This window comes from Littorina saxatilis, linkage group LG16 (assembly GCF_037325665.1).
Source record: "Littorina saxatilis isolate snail1 linkage group LG16, US_GU_Lsax_2.0, whole genome shotgun sequence".
Classification (NCBI taxonomy): Eukaryota; Metazoa; Mollusca; class Gastropoda; order Littorinimorpha; family Littorinidae; genus Littorina; species Littorina saxatilis.
The window spans coordinates 18,756,687-18,778,511 of NC_090260.1; the positions used below are offsets into that span (position 1 = coordinate 18,756,687).

At 40.2% G+C, this 21,825-nt stretch overlaps 1 protein-coding gene across 1 annotated transcript in view; it reads right to left on the reverse strand.

The window, feature by feature from the left end:
• Positions 1 to 858: 858 nt before the first annotated feature.
• Positions 859 to 21,825, reverse strand: part of LOC138951517 (uncharacterized) — a 32,551-nt gene continuing 11,584 nt past the window's right edge. Inside the window, exons 5-10 of the mRNA XM_070323125.1 lie at positions 20,590 to 20,747; positions 14,607 to 14,726; positions 11,283 to 11,521; positions 10,771 to 10,840; positions 9,792 to 9,902; positions 859 to 4,494 (exon numbers count right to left, since the gene is read on the reverse strand). Coding sequence (XP_070179226.1) covers positions 4,435 to 4,494; positions 9,792 to 9,902; positions 10,771 to 10,840; positions 11,283 to 11,521; positions 14,607 to 14,726; positions 20,590 to 20,747 — 758 coding nt within the window. The 3' untranslated portion in view covers positions 859 to 4,434. The remainder of the gene's footprint in view (positions 4,495 to 9,791; positions 9,903 to 10,770; positions 10,841 to 11,282; positions 11,522 to 14,606; positions 14,727 to 20,589; positions 20,748 to 21,825) is intronic.

Sequence of the window (21,825 nt, forward strand, 5' to 3'; positions counted from 1 at the left end):
ACAACTATATAGACATGAACGAGTTCAACAAAATGTGTTTGAGAAATAGCACAAAGGGTGCCAATAAAAACCCTTTGTACAATGTGGTTCCTTGACTGAATTCTTGTTACACACGACTCCCATGAGGACACCTGAAAACCTTAAATTTCTGCCTCCCCAAATTTCATTTACTCCAACCTGTACATTTTTAAAACACTTCTAGACTATCCAAAAAGAAAAAAAGTTCATTATTGCAATAAACGTTACTGAGTCCGAGAGAAAAGACAGAGAGAAAAACAGGACACCTATATATAGCGCTACATATGCTGTACAAATATTACAGATCACGTTAACACCAACCATACATCACATTCTTCCTGTAAGTTTTTGTCCCACAACAAAAAAGCATAGAAAAGAGTTGAACTCTGTACAGCAAAAACTACACACAATGAATGGAGGCTGTACACTCGCTTCACACCATAACTGGAAGGAGGGAGGGAGGGAGGGAGGGAGGGAGGGAGGGAGGGAGGGGGAGAGGGTGAGGGGGATTCGTTTAAAAATAGTGGTTATCACATTGAAATATCAAAACGCCTGTTCACCTTTGAAGCCTTATCTCAAACAAACACACACTTATACAAGTCTGATAGTGTTGTGTGTGTGTGTCCCTTGGGCATAGTTTTGCATATAAACCACGTCATTCACAATTTTCAACGGCCTGTTTGAAGAAGAAAACGATTGATTTAAAGTAAAAAAGACGGAACAATAAAGACAAAGAGGCAAACAACCAACCCATGCTTATTTGCAAAAGTCAGTGAGACATCAATGATGAACAACCTTACAACCCCCAGAATAGTGGTGGGGTGAGGGGGTGGGGTGCGGGGATGGGAGGAGGGGGGGGGGGAGTAGGAGGGTAGAGGGTAGGGTCAAGACAGCACTCAAACTTGTATGTCACTCATGCAGGAAGCCAAGCTGACATCATTTTGATTAGCAACCAGAGGTACGGTACTCAAACTACAACCACCTTTAAGATCATTTTCCCCCAAAACCAGATTGTCTTTGACCCTGGCTTATCTGGAATAGGACCGAAAGAAAAGCGTGCGCGTGTCCCTAGCGGCAAAGACTGTGCCTTTTATCTCCACCACCACTAAAAGCAAAGTTTGTGACTGTCACTACTGACATAACTTAAGCACAAGGAGTTTGTAGGCATGAGTTACATAACAAGAGACACTTATTCTCTTTCAGTTCAAACCGTGTTAAAGACAATAAAGAAAGTCAGACTGCATGCCAAAGTTTAAACGTCTTGAGGTCATTTGAGTTGAGGTTCTTATTTCAAACAGGCCTCATTTGTTTCAGTTTTTCTCACCCAAATAAAAACAGTTGTGGGAAAAGGATATGTTCGTGTTTTCCAGCATAAGCAGCATAGCTACAGACTGACACAATATACACCAGAAGTCCAACCCCCCAAAATACCATCCAGCCATAATAGTCTTTTCAAAAAGTTTGCACAGACAATACAAGTAATAAAACAAAGGGCACAAAGACACACATATTAAGTCCAGATATGCCTGAATCGAAGCGGTCATATGAATGTACAATAACAATCCATCATGGGCAATCAATAAGACAAAACAGAAATTATGATTATGTGACATCATAATCAATCAACACAAGACATGTACAATATTTAATTTTTTTTTTAAAAAGAACCGCGTACCGATCAGTCTAAACATGAACCCAGGAACCGGTTTCAGTTTTACTCGGCCAGTTTTGTGTTGGGGTACAAAAAATATTCACAGCTGATATACTGCACTGGTAACACACACCACAGGCTTAGTCCTCAAACCCGGGCAGTGAAATGGAATGTATCGTTCATTGAAGGAGGAATTCTAGTACAGTAGTTATAAAACCACAGTCACCTGTACCTATGGAACTTAGAAGCTGCAGTCATTTAATTCTGAGCAATTGTCACGGTATCACCAAAGAGAGCTGATATTCTGTGCCCTCTCAGACACAAGAATCAGACAAAGACTAAATCGCCCAGTAAAAAAGAAAATAAATGCTTTTACTTTAACAAGTCAACAGCATCATAAAAGAGATCTAATTTGAACATGCGCAACTTTTCAAACAGTCACTTTTCAAATTTCTTTGTCAAAAATGATCTGCTTATTTCCTGTTGTGAAGAACAAAACAAAAACATGTATATCAGGTGACTGAAACTTTCAGATGTCACCACTGTATTAGGTGACTGCAGCTTTAACATGTGACATTTGGGTCGGGTGACTGTAGTTTTAACATCTGACATTTGGTTTAGGTGACTGTAACTTTAACATGTGACATTAGGGTCAGGTGACTGTAGCTTTAACACTTCACATTTCAGGCCAGGTGACTGTAACTTTAACATGTGACATTTGGGTCAGGTGACTGTAGCTTTAACACTTCACATTTAGGCCAGGTGACTGTAGCTTTGACATCTGACATTTGGTTTAGGTGACTGTAGCTTTAACACATCACATTTAGGCCAGGTGAATGTAACTTTAACATGTGACATTTGGGTCAGGTGACTGTAGCTTTAACACTTCACATTTAGGCCAAGTGACTGTAGCTTTGACATCTGACATTTGGTTTAGGTGACTGTAGCTTTAACACTTCACATTTAGGCCAGGTGACTGTAGCTTTAACACTTCACATTTCGGCCAGGTGACTGTAGCTTTTACATCTCACACAGCACGTACAGGGCAGTTGACCCTTCCATGCCACACAGCCCCGTGTCAGCGGAGGGCACAAAACTATAGTGTCAATGTGAACAAGACTCTGTTAGTGGGGTTTCACAAATACTTGCATAGGTCTGAAGGTCAGTTTAGCGTAACAAACCAAGAGAGGAAAATGTGTAAGAAAATGCTTCACAAAAAGCCCCGAAAAAGCCATTCACGAATACATCTCTTCTGGAAAAATTCACTGCAAAACATTTACGCCTCTCAATTATTTCTATGATCAAAGAAATATGAAAACAAGCAAAAATGTTAAGTTAAAAATCTTATTTTTGAACTGATATCGTACACTGCTTCTCCCCTGTACACCTTTAAGGTAGACATTTTTTTCCGTAAAGACTAAACAAGTGCACATGCATATTCTGACAAAAGTTTTCAAAACACCAATAATGATATAGAGGTTAACACACTGAAAAATATCACACAGTATCAAGTAGTCTGACCCCCTGCCCAAGGTGGGTCACTTTTATAGGTGGGTATATATATATATTCCTATCATCTTTAACAATCAAAAAAACAAAACAAAAACATCCTGGAATTGCAACAGACAAACCTATAAAAATGGGGAAAAATAAAAACAAAATAGTTTGGTGAAACTCTGATTGAGCTGATGGTTTGGATTTCTCATTGGGGCAGAATAACAAAATAACTACAGTATGAAACACTACGAGGAGGCAGTTTTGATGGATTTTTTATGCGAGTTATAATAGGTTAGTATAGCTTTACTTACTGTTGTAAGGACAAGGAGAATAACGATTGTCAAATTTCGCACAAATCTTGTACTTACTGAAATCATTCCCAAAAGGAGAACAATTGCAAACCATACATCTGTATTATATACTACAAACCAAACTGAACGCGACAACCAGTACAATACAGAAGATGGTCATCCAGATATATAAATATATTCCCCAGCGTAAGACTAGAAATATCGAAGAAGAAAACACACACACATGACTGAAAGTATATTACAATCACACAAAGTAGAAGGCAAATATGTATGCGGTTTCAATCATAAACATGATGAACAAACGATTGTGGTTTATAAAAACATACATTTAGTTACAACAAATATAGTTTACCATTGGAAAAAAGCCCAGTAGTTCATTCTCATCCCAACCAATGAAAGCCTTTCTTAGCTAAATATCTGCCAGGGTCGTTGTATGTCTCAAAAGGTACACACATATTTATAAAATTAGGTCATCAATTTTGTAGCTAGATAGATTTGTTCTTGCCACACAGTTGTAAGCAAAGAAATAAATAGTCGAAAAGAAAAACAACAAAACCCATGATCACACAAATTTACACCCAATAATTACAGTTCCCCTCAACAAGTAGAGTACAAAGAATCACGTACACATTTCACACGTTTCTTTGTTCAAACTGACCGTAATTAAACACTCACATACCATATGATAATCGTACCGAGGGGACAAATAATTAGTCGATTTATATATCACAATAACAAGAATCATGTAAACAAAGACAACAAGAGAAGAAGAAAACAAAAACTGAAAAATTTGCACACTTTTCGATAAAAATCACGATCTTCGGCACACCGCCTCTTTCGCCAGAGTGTTCTTGTTTGCGGGTCAAGGCCAAATGATTTGAACCCTGCTGGATGCAATGGCTAATTATATGCTCTGATTCTGGCATCCCTTGGGTCCAGTGGTCCATGCACTCGCCATTAAAACACAGCCGCCATGGAAACAGGCGACTGGATCAGGGGGAATTCCATCTTTCCTGCCTGTGCCAACAGAAAACCAGAACACATATTCCAATAAGTATCACTTGCTGAATGAATTTCTCTGAAGGTTCGTAAATCTGAACCAGAAAACACACTCCAATAAGAATCTCTTGCTATATGAACATTTCTGTCTTTCAAGAAGACACAACAAGAACTTCCATGATTTCTGCCTCTGCTGATAGAAATCTTGAAAACAAACTCCCATTGGTATCACTTGCTAAGTGAACGTGTCTCAATGTCTGCAAGACCGAACCCAGAACAACCCTCCTGTAAGTATCACAATAGAGCACTTCTGAATAACCGAGACTTTTATAACATAGAAAACACACTCAGCTAAGTATCACTTGCTCATTGAACATTTCGTCATGTCTGCAAGCTTTATACCCAGAAAACACACTCCCACACTCCCTTTCTAAATGAAAACTTCCGACGTTCTACAAGACTTAACGCATTGCATGGATCAAAGAGATTGACTGCATGATGACATTGTGATGGAATCAGTTCAGGCAATATATGTTGCAGATGTGTGGAAGCATAATTTTGCATTTCATTCTGTCGTAAACGTTGACATCTGGGATTCGAGTAATTTGTTCTAGCTCTATATGAAAATCCAGAAAGAGGAAAAAAACAAGAAAAAAAACACCCAAATCTGTTACAAATTTGAAGTAGCTTTCTTATCTAAGCTTCGAAAGCAAAGTTCAAAATAAAATCCTTGCCTTACACATTTCAACATAAAAACAGGGTCTAATTCTTGAAGGTACATTTCAAAATTACCCCAACATAGATCGATCTAGCTGTGACAATTTCAAGGAAGACAAACTGGGGTTAGCCAAGCCACGCGCAGTACAGGCTAAAGGTGACCAGCTACAGTCACTGTGTTAGTGTGGGAAAAGCAGCGAGCCCATCCATGGAATAAAGTGAAGAATGTCACATGTCAAACATGAGTGATGAAAACAAAATCACCCAAAATAAACGTGTGAAATATAAGTGGTGAAAATAAAACATGAAAACAAAAACATTTGCGTGAAAAATGAGTGATAAAAACAAAACAAAACAATTTGAATGAAAATGAGAGGTGGAGAAATGACAGTGTGAAACATGAGCGATGAACACAATCATTTGCCTGAAACGTGAGTGAAGAAAAATAATTATGTGATACATGAGCGATAAAGAAAAAGTGTGAAATATGAGTGATCAAAAAAACAAAAAACGTGAATCATGAGTAATACAAACAATGTTTTCCTGTGAAATAAGAGTGACGAAAAAAAGATCACGTGAAACATGATTAATGCATGAGTGATGGAAACACAAACAAAGAGTGCAACAATGCTGTGCTCTGGCTTTCTCAGCACTCCTGTGTAACTATGGCAATGACACAGCAATCAGCAAGGTCAAGGTTGATTGCCAAATGACTACCTTCGGCTAAGAAAAGAGAGAGAGAGAGAGAGAGAGAGAGAGAGAGAGAGAGAGAGAGAGAGAGAGAAGCCCGAACAACAGCCGAACGTTGTGATCATTGAATAACCTCCCTCACCCCAAAACACAAACAGTAGCCTCTATACTGTAATTTTTGGGAAATACGTTTTCTGACCTCCCCAAGTGCAAACATTAGTGTTACCAAGAACCTTTACAGATACAATCCTTTCCATTTAACCACCGGGCACAAGACCACAGATATTTATAATCTTTCAAGGCACACTCCTTAATTTCTTGTGAAAACAGCAGTTCAGCTCGCTGTCTCAAATCTGGACAGGCTTTTCCAAAGTGAAATACCATCCCTCCACTTGATTGGTCACATACCAAAAAATAAAGAAAACCTAGGTGCTCTCTGTGGACAGTAGGGACTTTTTTTGTTGAATTAATTTTGAAAATGCAGCCAGTGGCTTTTTAAGAAATTAATTCATCCAAAAATGTCAACTTACCATGGCAAGAAGTAGGTGTTGATTGTTGGTATGTGACCAAGCGGAGGGACGATCTTATCCCATGTAAAAGCCCGGCCAGAACTGAGACGGCGAGGCGAACTGTTTTCACGAGAAGGAGTGTACTTTTAACAGGGGATCAATCAATCAATGAGTCTTATATCCCGCATATTCCGTGGGTACAGTTCTAGGCGCTCAGCAGTGATGCCGTGTGAGATGAAATTTTATACGGCCAGTAATTGCAGCCATTTCGGCGCATATTTACCTTTCACGGCCTATTATTCCAAGTCACACGGGTATAGGTAGACAATTATTAACTGTGCCAAAGCAATTTTGCCAGGAAAGACCCTTTTGTCAATCGTGGGATCTTTAACGTGCACACCCAATGTAGTGTACACGGGGGGGAGTTCGGACACCGAAGAGAGTCTGCACACAAAGTTGACTCTGAAATAAATTTCCGCCGAACCTGGGATGGAACTCACGCTGACAGCGGCCAACTGAATACAAATCCAGCGCGCTACCAACTGAGCTATATCCCCGGGATACCAAGCTCCTTCCACTTGCACACAGCCCAACAATCAACACTTTACCTGCTTCCTCTGCACAATGGCAATTTTTATGCTGAATTATTTTTGCAGATGGACGTAAGTGTCAGTTATGAAATCACTTCAGCCAAAAACTCCTAAGAGGTACAGAAAGGATCCTGGCTGTAGGTTGTTGAAATGTGTCCAACAGTGGAAGGGTGCTCTTACTAACGCTGATGGGGTCTATGTCGACCAAAAGAGTGGGATTCCCTAAAGGTGGAGTTCCTGGAGGGGGAGTCCCTGTATACAGGGAATCCCACTGGGTGGAGTTTTTCAATAAAACTTGCAAACCATACTCGAATTTCTAAGAAATATCAAAAAAGATTGAAAAACATCAAATTCTACCGATGTCGCCAAGCATCACGTGACTTTCAGTTATATCAGCGACACGCTACAGGAACTAAATCCTGTGGTATTCCCTGTATACAGGGAATCCCCCTCCAGGAACTCCACCTACAGGGAATCCCACTCTTTTGGTCGACATAGACCCCATCAGCCTTACTAACGGTCATGAGCCTGAAGAGATACATGGTGATTTGCATTATGTACTGTGTGAGGGAAGGGATTCTGACACTTGTCAAATGTGACATTTACAAATGTCAAATAAAACATTTTAAAGCGTTATGTGTCAAACACCCCCACATTTGAACAAAGAAGCTTTGAAATCAATTATCAAAATGTTGAAGATAAAGTTAGTCAGTGTCCCAATTCCAGAGCATGGTAGCATTTGCCTGCAGAAAACCCTTGACCAGTGAAAACAAGCTGATATAGCTGGCTTATGACTTTCATGGTTAAAGTACACAACACGAAGAAGATGGCAACACACACACACACACACACATACACACACACACACACACACACACACACACACACACACACACACACACACACACACAGAATCAGTGCACGAGAGCAGAAGGGAAACAACAGCAACAACCTAGTGCATGGGGGGAAAACAACCTCCAAACTCACACTCTCTCCTCCATTTCCACAACCCCTGTCTGCGTCCCCCCCCCCCCCCCCCCCCGCATCAACACCGACACACCACAAATTGAAGATTACACTCTGTGCAAAACATAAACGTTGCTGTATTTACCATGTACGACTAGACGTCGACTTCATAGATCAAACACCTGTGTATTGTTAAAACAAGTCTTTCAGTACTCTTTCAAAGACAGGCGGAATTTTCAAGAAGACACAGAAATACATTTAATTGGGTTTTTTTTTAAACACAAAAACAAAACAAATATTAATTGATTAAAAACAAGCAATACAATGAACAATGAACATAAAAAGACATAAAACTAACTGGAATAACAAGAGAAAAAAATCAAACGAAAACAAGCACGAATTTCAATAACATAAATCGTTTGAAAAGTAGAGTAAAATTGAAACTAAACATATGTTAATCAAAATTACGTTTTTTCTTCCATAATGGAAATGGAAAAAGGTACTGCAGATCAAACAATATTTTTCAAATTGAAAAAAAAAAAAAATTCTTGACAAATTATCAAACATGTACCTCTTCAATTTCTGCTTTCCAAGAAAAGAAGAAAAAAAACGCACAAAAAACTTCTTTCAAGCAAACGATTCAATTAATACAATTCCCAATCAACTAACCAACCAACCAACCAACCAACCAACCAAACAAACGAACAAACAAACAAACAAACAAACAAACAAACAAACAATAAAACAAGGACATCTTAAAACTTCAGATTTTCATTTCAAAACGAGAAAGAAAAGAACATACAAAAACCGACCATTTCCTTCAAACAAATAACGCAAACATTATAACTCCTGGACAAAACAAACAAACAAAGAAATAAACAAACAAAGACCAATAATATCTTTCTTTTGTTGCCTACACAACAGCGCCGAGAAAACACAAATGTGTGGATGAGGTGAACGGGTATGAAATGAAGCTAATGAATGAGTCATTATGAGATTGCACGTTAAATAATGGTATGTTGTCGTAGTATTTTGATTGTACAGCGCTTTGAGCAGGGTTACATGCGCTATATAAATATTATGCATTATTATTATTGTTATTATGAGACTTCAATAGTGGATCGATCGTTAATTACTAACATAGACACATTTATATCATTCTCTCGACTGCTCGCTTTGGACAGTAATAAAATAGGAATTGCCTGAGGAAAAAAATACAAATGGGCTACATTTCTTGTACTTTAAAAGAAAACAAAGCCCAAAGATCTTTGAAAAAATAGAAACTTGTTGGAAATCTGTAAAAACCATGTTTCTTTTCTAATCAAAACTGCCTCGGTTATCATTTCAATACTTCTTTGGAGCCACCTTTTCGATTCTCAATTACGTAAGTTAAAAACTAAATTGCACTGTTAATTCATAATAAAAATGTCAGATTACAATAACAATGCCTAACCTCGCATATCCCCCCTCCCTCTTTTTTAATCCCTGAACCCCAGTTTCCAAAAATATAGTTTTCTCCATCTCTCGTTCCGACCCCTCACACCACCCGCTTTGCGCCCCATCGCCTCTCTCTCAACAATGTTCACATAAAAGCAGGGATGAAAGTTGCTGATGTTCAACTTCAGGAAAAATCTCACTCGTTCAAGTTTTGCTCTATGATTTGAATACTTGGAATGGTTTGCAAATCAGGAAAACCAGCATGAAATCATTTCTCAAATCAGGAATTCCTGATTTATCAATGGAACTTTCATCCCTGTAGACACACTGTAGGTATAGAAGGAAAGGAAGGAAACGTACACACGGTCTATTGCGTGACATAGGGAAGATAAAAGAAGCCCCCTACCACTTCGCCCATCTTGTTCTTGGCGTACTCTATACGAATACCGCCCCTGTCGGAGGACAGCAGAACAAATCCTTGCAGGCGGCCCATGGCCTCTGTTGCTTGTCGTACATCCTGGCACAAAAAGGGGGGAAAAATACAATTTTAGCAAGACCACTAGTGAAAGAGAATATAATTGGTACATTGTGCATTGAAAACTGTGTAAATTGTACTAGTTTCTTTCAATGTTTATTATTATTTGATTTTGAATTGTGTACAGATTAATTCATTTATTATGTATGTTTTTTGAGAGGAGCTTAGAACTGTATCTGGATTCACGCCATATACACATCCGCATTGTTATTATTACAACATAACGTTCATCATCTTTGCACGATAAACAATAATAACCAATGGTTTTATGAGTTTTCCCATTCCTTTAGTTTAAACTGTCAATCTGTCAGTTGCCCATTATTTTTTGTATCATAAATGTGCGCGGAATTACTAAAAGTTTACTTTCTTTGCAATTTGTGCGCAACCTTTTTAAAGTTCTGTCAAACCGGCCACTTCCGTTAATTGTCTAATGACCACTATATTCTGGAAGTGTCCTTAGCAAGTGTCTTCATTGCAGAGCTCACGTCAGTAACTGTATCTAGGTTCTACCCCACCCCCTGCCGTCGTTTTGCCAAATATTTGTGTGACATTAACTTTTCTACCTGGTTACAAAGAACATCTTCCAATCATGTGCTGACAATTTCCTACATGAATTCATAGTTTTACTGCTCACATTCAAGAACTAATCAGAGGTGTTAACCGCAGCCCCACAAAATTCCTTCAAATCGGTTGATAGCCGCATGTCCACATGAAGACTTTTGGCAACTGCATAGTTCCTTTACGAATGTTTTGATAGCTTTGCATTCATATCAGCTGTCTAGAGCTGAATCAAACGCAGTGGAAAACGAGGACTCCACCTGGATCAAGGAAGACCATCAGAAGTTCTTACCTGAAATTCAACGAAGGCCACAGGTGATCCCCCTTTGTTGTGCATACGTAATCGGCTGAATCCGTGGAAGCTGAAAAAAGGCAAATAAGAAATGTTTAAATAACTGAAAGGTCAGAGACGGCAATTTTACAAAGAAAGCTCAAATCTGAGGCTATATATATAGGCATCATAACTAAGTCGGGGGAAAAGAAAACACAGCTGTTCCTGGCTTGCATTTTTGTTGAAGATGTGGCGAGTAAAAAAATAGCCAGGGCCGAGGGAATCATTTGGCTTCAAACAGCTGCAGCCAGCACACTATTAAGCTCGCTAGCTTGTTATACCCAAATGATTCAGCGCTATACCAAGAGAGGGAACTTATCAGTGGCTGACACTGAGCGAGGCTGAAGCTGCTGTGTTATTTCTGCTGTGAGGGAAGGTTGGGTGCTAAAATTAGCTCAGTCTGCCTGCAGCTAAAATAGAGGTATCAGAAGCCCAGGGAATAGCCGCCACATACCACGCAATCTGATTCTCACCTGCTAAAGAGGTCCTTGAGTTCCTGCTCGGAGCTGAACTGGCCGAGGTTGGCGACGAAGAGTGTGGAGCAGGGGGGGGAGTAGTTCATCCCCGCGGCCGCTGCTGCCGCCGCTGCTGCAGCGTTGGGGGAGGTCAAGCCTCCCACTGGACTGCCGGCCATGATGGGAGTGGGCACCATTGGGGGGTGACCAACGGCCGTCACAGACACGGGTGGCGCAAGGATGGTGGCCGGTTGCAGCTGTTAAAAGTGGCAAGACAAGACAATGGTTTATTTCCTTAGAGGCCATTGGTCCCTGGAAAGTGGGGTAATATATACAGTGATAACTTTTTGTAAAGCTTAAAAGCTGTTATGTGAGAGAAACAAAGAGAGCACTGTGATTGAACTTTTTTCCGATGGTTGCGGAATAAGCACGCGGTTTTTGTTTGTTTAATGAGAGAGAGAGAGAGAGAGAGAGAGAGAGAGAGAGAGAGAGAGAGAGAGAGAAAGAGTAAGGAGAGAGAGAGAAAGAGCGAGAAAGAGAGAGAGAGAGAAAGAGAGAGGGAGAGAGAGAGAAAGTAAGGAGAAAGAGAGAGAGGTAAGGAGAGAGAGGGAGAGAGAGAGAGTAAGGAGAGAGAGAGAGTAAGGAGAGAGAGAGAGAGAGGAGAGAGAGAGAGGAGAAAGAAAGAGAGAGAGAGAGAGAAAGAGAGAGAGAGAGAGAGTACTTCTTCCACAGCAAAACAACAAATAAAAAAATGTCTTGACTAAAGGAATGAACATGCGATGAAACTAAAATTTAAAAAAACAAACATCAGAATATAACCTATAGTAAACAATGTGTCAATGGGTTTCCCTGTATTTAGCACTGAGCTTGTGTTACTAATGTATGCTATGTATGTGTGGCATATATATCATTACACACAGAATATGTTCAAGTTGTATTAAATCGCCGCAAGAATCGTAAAACAGGTTTCCTTCTTCGGTCTTTACAAAAACTATTTTTATGTATAAAAAATCTACAATCGTCATCTTGCCATTTGTTTGACTTCCGCACAAAAAAAGGAAAATTGCACATCTGTAGTTGTATAAGTTGTTAAGTTCCCTGGCAAAGCCTCTGTGTGTGTGTGTGTGTGTGTGTGTGTGTGTGTGTGTGTGTGTGTGTGTGTGTGTGTGTGTGTGTGTGTGTGTGTGTGCATGTGTGTGTGTGCATGTGTGCGTGTGTGTGTGTGTGTGAAGGAGGAATGACCAAGGATTATAGGTACAATACATTAAAAAAAAAGCAGCAAATAAATGAAAACTGATGTCACGGAATGATGATTGGGGCACCTGCTATCTTTTTCAGAGCACCTGCTATCTTTTCCACACACAAGTGTAATTCCAAACACCTACCATGCACCTGTTACACATTTAGCAAGAAAAACACACAAAAAGACAGATTCCGGAAATAACTCCGTCGAGACTGTGTAAGAGTTCTTAGGTGAGACAAGCTGGGCTATATATAGCTCATTGGGAATTACCATTTAAAATGCCATGGGCGCCACGGTAAATGAAGTACTTCAACAACCAAAACCGCTGTTGATGCAGTGTCTACTAGACATGAAGCCTTTCTTTTCTCCAAAATCATGCTGAACAGAGCTCATTATGCATTTTGAAGCCAACCGCGAGCCTCCTCCCGTAATTGCCAATGATGAGCTATATATAACTAACCTTTCTCCACCTTCAAGGAATACAACTCTTCTGCATCCCGACAGAGTTATTCCCCTTCATTGTTTACTGACTGAGCTGATGGCAATGAGTGATTTCGTTTAGCTTACCGAACGGAAGTCAAAACAATTAGGTAGATGACGAGGATAGATGGTAGAGCATTGATCCAAACTTTCATAGGGCGGCCTAGAACCATCCGACATTGTGTGGTCCATACGACCATTGTAAACTTGGTGTATCTATATATTTTTTTTATTCAGGAAATGATAAAAAATAAGAAGAAATCATTTTTGGATCGATTACTAAAATTCTAAATGCCAAAACTTGACTAAATGTAAAAAGATTGCGAGTAGGCTTAGTTTTACTCTCAGTTTGTTTGGAAACCAAATACAAAAACATTTACAATATTACCTATATAACGTACAGACAGACACACTGAATTATAGGTTACTAGGCAACAATGTATGTATCAGCAACTCTCCCCCTCCCCACCCCGCCAAAACAAATAAAATGTAAAAAGTAAAAAGTGTCTGAATTAAAGGAATGAACATGAAATGAAACTCACAATAGCAGAATAAAAAAATAACAAAATGTGTTAATAATATCAATACTAATCAACGTTTCCATTTATGTTTTCCTGCCTCCAGTAGTGCGCATAGTGTATGACTTGTGTTTCCTATTATGCTGAAAATGTGTGGCATATCCCTCATATTACATACAAAAATTATATCTATTTTACTGAATCGATGCCAATATCACACATCTTTTTGTTTTAGCAAGTCTTTTGTTCGATCTTTACAAGAACTCTTTCCATAATTGAAAATCAACCATGCATCGTCATCTTGCAAATTATTTTGACTTCCGCACATGAAAAAAGTAGATTGCACAGCTGCAAAATTATCCAAGTTTTTAAGTTCCTTGGCAAAAGTGTGTGTGTTTGTGTGTGTGTGTGTGTGTGTTTGTGTGTGTGTGTGTGTGTGTGTGTGTGTGTGTGTGTGTGTGTGTAGTAAAGGAGGAATAACACAGGTTTAGATAAAACAATAAAAAACAAACAAATAAATGAAAAATTAATAAAACGAAATGATGGAGCACCTGATTTCTTTTTCACGCACAAGTTTAATCCCAAACACCTACCATGCACCAGTTACACATTTAACAAAATACACTGTTATATGATAGGGCAAAGAAAAAGAGAAAAGACAGATTCGGGGAGTTGTATTTCTTAAAGGTGAGGCAAGCTGGGCTATGAAAAGCTCATGGGCATTACACAAGTTAAAACATTAAAAAAAAAAGCCATTTAGTTAGTTAGTTAGCTGTTGCTTTTCGGGTCCAGCGGACCATAATAGGTCAAATCAGGACCCCAAAAAGCCATTGACGCCAGGGTTAATTAAGTGCTTCAAACTTCAAGCTGTTTAAGCAATTTCCACTCAATATGAAGCCTTTTTTTCTCTGAAAAATCATGCAGATTAGAGCTCATTATGGACTATGACGCTAACTGCAAGTCTCCATCGGTAATTGCTAATGAGCTAAATATAGCTCATCTTGTCCCACCTTCAAGGGATACAACTCTTCCGCATCTCAAAAGAGTTATTTCCCTTCATTGTTTACTGACTGGGCTGGTTGCAATGAATGATTTTCTTACCAAGCGGAAGTCAAAGCAATTTTGAAGATGACGTGGATAGATGGCAGAGCACTGATCCAACGTTTCATAGGGCGGCCTAGAACCATCCGACATTGTGTGGTCCATACTACCATTGGAAATCTGTGACAAATTCAACATACTACCATTGGAAACCTTCAACAAATTCTACACATCTTTCAGAATCATAAGTACACTGTTACTTTAGAATCATTAGCAAATCAATGAGTGCTCAGAAACAAAGGGACGTGAGCGCTCTAAAGATAGACATGTGCAACAAGATTTAAGTGAGAGTTACGCGGAATCAATTCCTTCATAAGTGGCACCTAATAGAAAATAAACATTGAGGAACAGTGAGGATGAAAGTCGCTGGTTAATGTCAATGCTTGTTATTCTCTAGTGCCAGGAAATAAGTTCTGCATAACTCTCACTTACTCTTGTAGCACAGGTATATACTCATATAGCATAAGTCTCTTTGTTTTTTTTTAGATCTTACACTGTTGCTCTGTTGTTGTTATTGTATTTATCAAAACCTTCTTTCATTGGCATTATTCTCCTTTTTTAAAATATTTTTTTATACAAAACTCATCATTTGGAGCTGCCGAGAGGATAAATATATTTCTATTCTGACGAACATTCACAATGAGTAAATTCATTTATATTGCATACGCTAATTAGTACAAACACGTACATTGTATCATCAAATGCACACAGTGAAAAACAAACCCACCATACATTGATATTGCCACACACGTGAACATGTTTTTACATATGTAAAAAATTTTTTTTTTAAAAAAACGAACAGAAAAAAAAATTAATCATGTCAACGGCACAATATGAACATATTCATGTGTATCAATTGTAGTTAAACTCAAACTTATTTATTTTTGCCGATGTCACTTTATAACATCTTGTCAGTGGAGAAAAAACACGCTATAATGACATAACGGAAACTGTTATGATACAACCGAGTACTATTATGATTGAGGTAACAGGGAAGTAGCATGATATGACGGTTTTTCAATTTTGAGGCAAAAACGTGTCTTTGAACTTCAAAAAAATTCAGAGCTTCACACAGTGCTCCGATTGTACTGAAATTCGGGTTAATGTCTTCTTCAAAATGTCCTTCGCAAACTTGTCAAGAGTTTTGCGTTATTTGTGTGTTTACCTTACACCTTTTAAGGTCAAATAGTAAGCGAGGGTGTTAAAAAAATGGGTGTCTTTTGGTTAGAAGGCAAAATTTCAAATGTCTGTAGATCGTCAGAAAAAAATCGTACATGAATGAAAAAATATTCAAAAAATTGTTTTTTAGAACACTAACCGATCTGTGAGCAGCTTTTTTAATGTCCTTTTATACTTTATTTATGAAACGAAAATAAAAGAGCAAAAAATGCTGTCTTCACTTTTTATGTCCGTCGTGTCACGTTTACTGAACGCGACTGAAAAACAATGACGGATCCCTTTTTTCGTAATTTTAAATGTAACCAAGATTGCGTCCCTTTTGTCGCCTCCTTTCAGGAAAAACCTATCGCCGCGTGGCCTTTACGTCTTATTTTATTGGTGTCCTGAAGTTGTCAAAGTGAGTATTAAAAATATTTTATGTCCATCGTGTCACGGGGTGTGTGATAGTGATTAAAACTTGAAATGTGCTCAAATCACATTCAATACATGGGACTTTGGGACACTTAACCATCTAGATTTGAAATTGCAATCAAATTTGGAACAGGGAGCATTCATAATTTTTTTTTTGAAATTTGTCCATCGTGTCACGGTCCATCGTGTCACGATCTCAGTCGTGACACGATGGACACAATTGTGACACAACGGACATATTCGTGTGTCTTGTTCGATGTAATTCAGTTATTTATGTATAGGCGATGAAATGGGCTATCTATACACCTGACAATGTAAGCATGTAGATCTAGTGATACATACACTCTTCAAAAAAAGTTAAGGATCGGTTGAAAAAACGGATCTAATTATAAAAAATTGCCAAAAAATTAAACATCGACATAATAATCAAAAGATTAATGTGTTTGAATTAACAAATGAACAATGAGTCTTGACCTAGAATTTTGTTTGGCAGGCAGAGTTATTTCCCTTTGTGTGACTTCTCAAAAGTTTCTGCATTTTGGTAGAAAAAGGGTGGTTTTTTATAGCCCCATGAAGTTTGCGGAACGCATGCCAGGGCAAAAGGTTGTGATGCACGTGCTACAACAGGGTCCTGGCTATTAACATCGCTCACCACCTTGTATAGGTTGACACGCTGACACAGTTATGCACAGTAGCAACATGCCCCCACGAAGAAAACTGAGCAATTTGGATAGAGCAAGGGTAATAGGATGGCTACAAGACAGTGTTGCTGCCAGGCAAGTGGCCCCAAGGCTTGCAGTGGCTCCCTCTGTCATCATTAGACTAAACCAGAGATTCCACGCAGCTGGAAGAGTGCAGGGGCGACAACGTTCTCGTCGGCCCAGAGTCACCACACAAAGAGAGGATCGCTTCATTCAGAGGCAGGCCATGCAACAAAGAATGGCTACGGCAAACAACATTAGGCAACGCCTACAAGCTACCACGGCAACACTGTTATTAGTGGTCAGACGATCCGAAACCGCTTACACAACTTTGGCTTGCGTGCAAGGCGTCCAGTCCGAGGAACAACCCTGACTGCTAATCACCGAGCAGCTCGCCGAGCCTGGTGCACTCAACATGTGAGGTGGCAACGTCAGCAGTGGGCTCAGGTGTTGTTTACAGATGAGTCCCGCTTTTGCTTGGAACCTGCTGATGGTCGCATCCGAGTGTGAAGGCGTCGCGGAGAGCGCTTCGCAGAAGGCGCTGTTCTGGAACGACAGCGTTTTGGCGGAGGCTCTGTGATGGTCTGGGGAGGGATCAGCACACGTCAAAGGACACCTCTGTACCATGTAGTGGGCAACTTGACCGTTGTCCGCTACCAGAATGAGATCCTGCAACCCCTGGTCATTCCAGCCCTCCAAGCGATCGGCCCTCGTGCGATTCTTCAGGATGACAACGCACCTCCCCGCTCTGCAGCTGTAAACACCTTCATCCAGCAGGCCAGGGTCAACAGGATGATGTGGCCAGCCAACAGCTCGGACCTGAACCCCATATCATAGAGCACATGTGGGACGAGCTTTGTTGTCGGGTACAGCAACATCACCCTCCTCCTGCCAATCTGGGTCAACTGCTGCAATGGCTCCAGCAGGAGTGGAATGGAGTTCCCAGAGCATACATATGCAACCTGATCCACTCCATGCGCCAACGATGTGTTGAATGCCTGGCACACAACGGAGGGCACACGCGTTATTGACACTGATTCACATTGTTGTGAATTCCATTTTCGAGGGTTGTCACGTTTGACACACTCTAGCTAAATTGTCGCTGCCGCGTTCGATCTTTGCTTTGTTTGTCATTACGCCTTGGTTGTTCAATTATATAATTTAAAAAAAAAAGAAAGAATTCGGTCTTGTCTGTTATGTGTGGCGTGCTTGTAAAAAAGTTATCCTTAACTTTTTTTGAAGAGTGTAGAAGGAATTCGACCGGAAGATTATCTTGGGCGTTGGGTGTTTGTCGCTTACGACAAGATGGTATATCCCGGTCTAGTGGTAGACGTTGACAATGGAGAATACCTGGTGGACTGCTTGCACCAACTTGGAAAGGACAATTGTTTCTTTTCACCAAGAATGAAGGACACACTATGGTACCCCCATGAAGATATTCTGGCTGTCATCTCTGAGCCAGTTAAAAAAGATGGCTTCTCTGATCATTACACTGTAGATCTATTTGTATGGAATCATGTGCAAGAGAAGCTTTTCCGGAGACACACCCCGTTGCAGTCTAATGTGTTTACTCAACCTAGAGCTCGCTATCATAACAGACATTAAGTTCAAAGACTGTTACCTTTACACTTTTTCAGTTGTTCCTCTTGACTCGTTCAGTTTTATAAAAATGCCATGTGGAAAGGCATTCCAATTCTGCTTTTTGTTTGCTTAGTTTAATACCCAATTTTAAAAAAATGTAATTTTCAAACTTGCTTCCTTTTGTATGTGCAAATGTCTATCGTGTCACGAGCGTGTCCATCGTGTCACGAGCGTGTCCATCGTGTCACACTGCACACTAAGGCTTAATTTGCAAACCAAAGATGTTGTTTCATAATCAAGGGTTTTGGGTGCTTGTTGCCATCGTTTAGAGTTACTAGTAAAAAAAAGTTTCACATAAATGTGTGCATTTGTTTCAGTTTTATGTGTGTTGACGTGTGCTGTGATTTATTACTTTTTCTTTCTGCTCTATTATTTTCTGTAATCAATGCACTTTCTTTAAAACAAAACCCACATATTTTGATTTATTCCATTGAAGGCTGATCTGTGTGTTGTGTAACTGAAAAGAAATGGACTGAGTGATTAAATTTATCATAAAAAAAATTAAAAACTTGTCCGTGACACGACGGACATTTTCACATGTGTACATTTTTTCACATTTTTATATTTCTTCACATAGTTTTGTAAAAGTGGCAAGAAGCGACCTATGGAATACCCAATGTGTATAGTTCAACATAAAATTATTGCTGATTCCTTTGGTGAAGATTATTCTCCCCCCCCCCGATTTTTTTTTTCATTTTTGCCCTAAAATTGAAAACCCCTCTTATAACAAGGGGGAAGAAGTGCAGTCAGTCTGTCCACAAGTCTGCCTTCTCAAAATGCTGAAAATGACATTGTTTGCAGCAGAATCGGTTGCTGAGATCACAATAATACTGCCAGGACATAGTGTAGGACGGTGCACAGAAGGCAAGTGCAGCATACACTATAGAACACACAGCTACAAGCTCAAACTTACAGCGGTTGTGGAAAGCTTGCTCTGTGTGCGGACATTTGGGTCATCGTGCAAAATGATGCACGTACTCTCTCACATGGTGCAACAATTCTCTACATTTCATCTGCATTTCAAGAATATTACGATCCTCACTGCCTCAAAACCCACGTCCCATATGATTATAGTTACATTCTATACTGAACAACTTCTTTGAAAAAAACTATCTTCTCCCTTTTCACCTAATCCTCTGGAGGTGAAACGGGACTCTAGCTCTATAACCATAGTTTGTGTTAGCATTGTACACTAACTGCAATTGGATTCGCTGCAACAATGCATTGCCTTATAAATGAATTTATAAATTGCGTATGCAATATAAATGAATTTACTCATTGTGAATGTTCGTCAGAATAGAAATATATATGCCTTCTTCTTCTCATTACTGAATCTCATAGTCCCTTGCTTGCAAGTTAAACTAAATCAAGGTCTTTAAGTAACTGACACCTCCAACTCGTTTATTAAACTACAGTTGTTTATTTAAGTCCGCGCTCTCACGACCACCCTTTCAACTATGGATCTCACTTCTGAAACCTGATTTCACACCTTCCCACTGTCAGTGATCCACCTTTGAAGCTGTCCTTATTGTTAGAACATTTAATATTTGAGAATCAATCCGTGGCACAGTTAAACTCTTAAATCATTTTAATTCTGATAAATTTAGCTATCATCCTGCATGCTGACAGCAGCGTAAAACTCAAACAATGAATCAGTCTTCTTCTGATATCCACAAACACTAACTTTCCAAAACCGAAAAAAGGAAAGAAAAGTAAGGTCTCTGACAGCAAATTCAGCTGAATATAACAGTTCAAAGTTACTTACAGGAAGTGACGTCAAACTCACGCACAGGCAAAAGGTAGGTGAAGGCGTGACACAGACCTAGTGCTGCACGTGTGCCTTTAAAGCTGAGGTGACGTCACACTGATGACGTAAAAGTGCGTGTGGACGTGATGTCACACTGACGTCAAAGTGCGAGCGCGTGTGTGCGTCACATGGTGCAGGCGGTTACAGCACACACACACACACACACAACACACTACAAGAGAGGGGTGAAGTGAAGTGAAGGAAAGAAGACAGGAGGAATGAAAAAATGGGGTGGATAACTGACCCTCACCGGCAGCTGAGTCAGGGTGGGTTGCTGCATGAGGTGGTGGTGGAGGGCGGTAGCGGTGGCGGGTGTCAGCTCCGGGTAGGGGGAGAGGGCTGGGTGGCCGGCGGCTGCCCACGTCTCGGGGCCTCCGGGCATGATAGCTGTTCCGAGCTCTTCTGTGGGGTGGCAGGCAGTGTGCGTGAACAGAGGGTGGTGGGTGGGGGGTGGCAGTGTGAGTGTACACGTTTATGACCCGTGCAGATTTGTAGTATGTGTGTTAGTGTGTGTGTGTGTGTGTGTGTGTGTACGAGCGTGTGCGAAGTTATTATATTCATGTTCAGGTAGTATGCAGTGGTGTCAGTTTTGTAGGATTACGATTTGATTCAGAATGTCAATGCATATTATCGGTAGGTGGGGGGGTAGCCATCATGCAAAACGACGTGTTTAAATCCGTCAAGGTCATCCGAAGGTCAGCGTCATCGAAGGTGAAGGTTACAGTGACGGTGGCAAAGGCAGAGTGGTGGTTGCCAAGGCAGCGGTGTAGGTTGTCACGGCAGCAGTGGTGGTAGTCAAGGCAACAGTGGTGGTAGTGATGGCAGCGACGGTGGTAGTCATGGCAACAGCAGCAGCGTGTGGTGAGTGGCGTGCCGTGGTGTACAGGCGGCAGTCAGAGAGAGAGGCAAGAAACAGTGCACAACGTGAACTTAAACCTTTACACCTTGCAAGGTTAACAAGACACACCGACATACATAATGCAAAAGCACCGCCGCCCACTACTGACTTTCATTTTGTTATCAAAACTCCTGTTTCCGCAGACAAGTGTTATATATACCAGCCAGCCGTCCTCTGAAGTGTGTGTTCTACTTATTGCGGAGGGTGGGGTACGCTTAGACGAAGCCTACTGGAGAGAAAACTGAAAAGGGTTGGGAGAAGAGGTAGACTCTATTGAAATACTGTCCTTTATGAATCAAGGAATTAGAAAGGAGAACTTGGGAGAGCTTATATCGCGCATATTCCGTGGGTACAGTTTTAGACACTCACAGGATACTTTAAAAAAGAGAAATTTAACAAACAGAATGAATTTAAAAAATCCAACTGTTTTTGCGTGATTTGAGATGGACGAATTTACTTTCTGAGTTGGTTGGGGAGGGTCTCGAGTACAAAGAGCACATCATTTAATTTGTAGGAATTCAACAAGCTTCGGATGAACTGAGATGGACGAATTTACTTTCTGAGTTGGTTGGGGTATCTCGA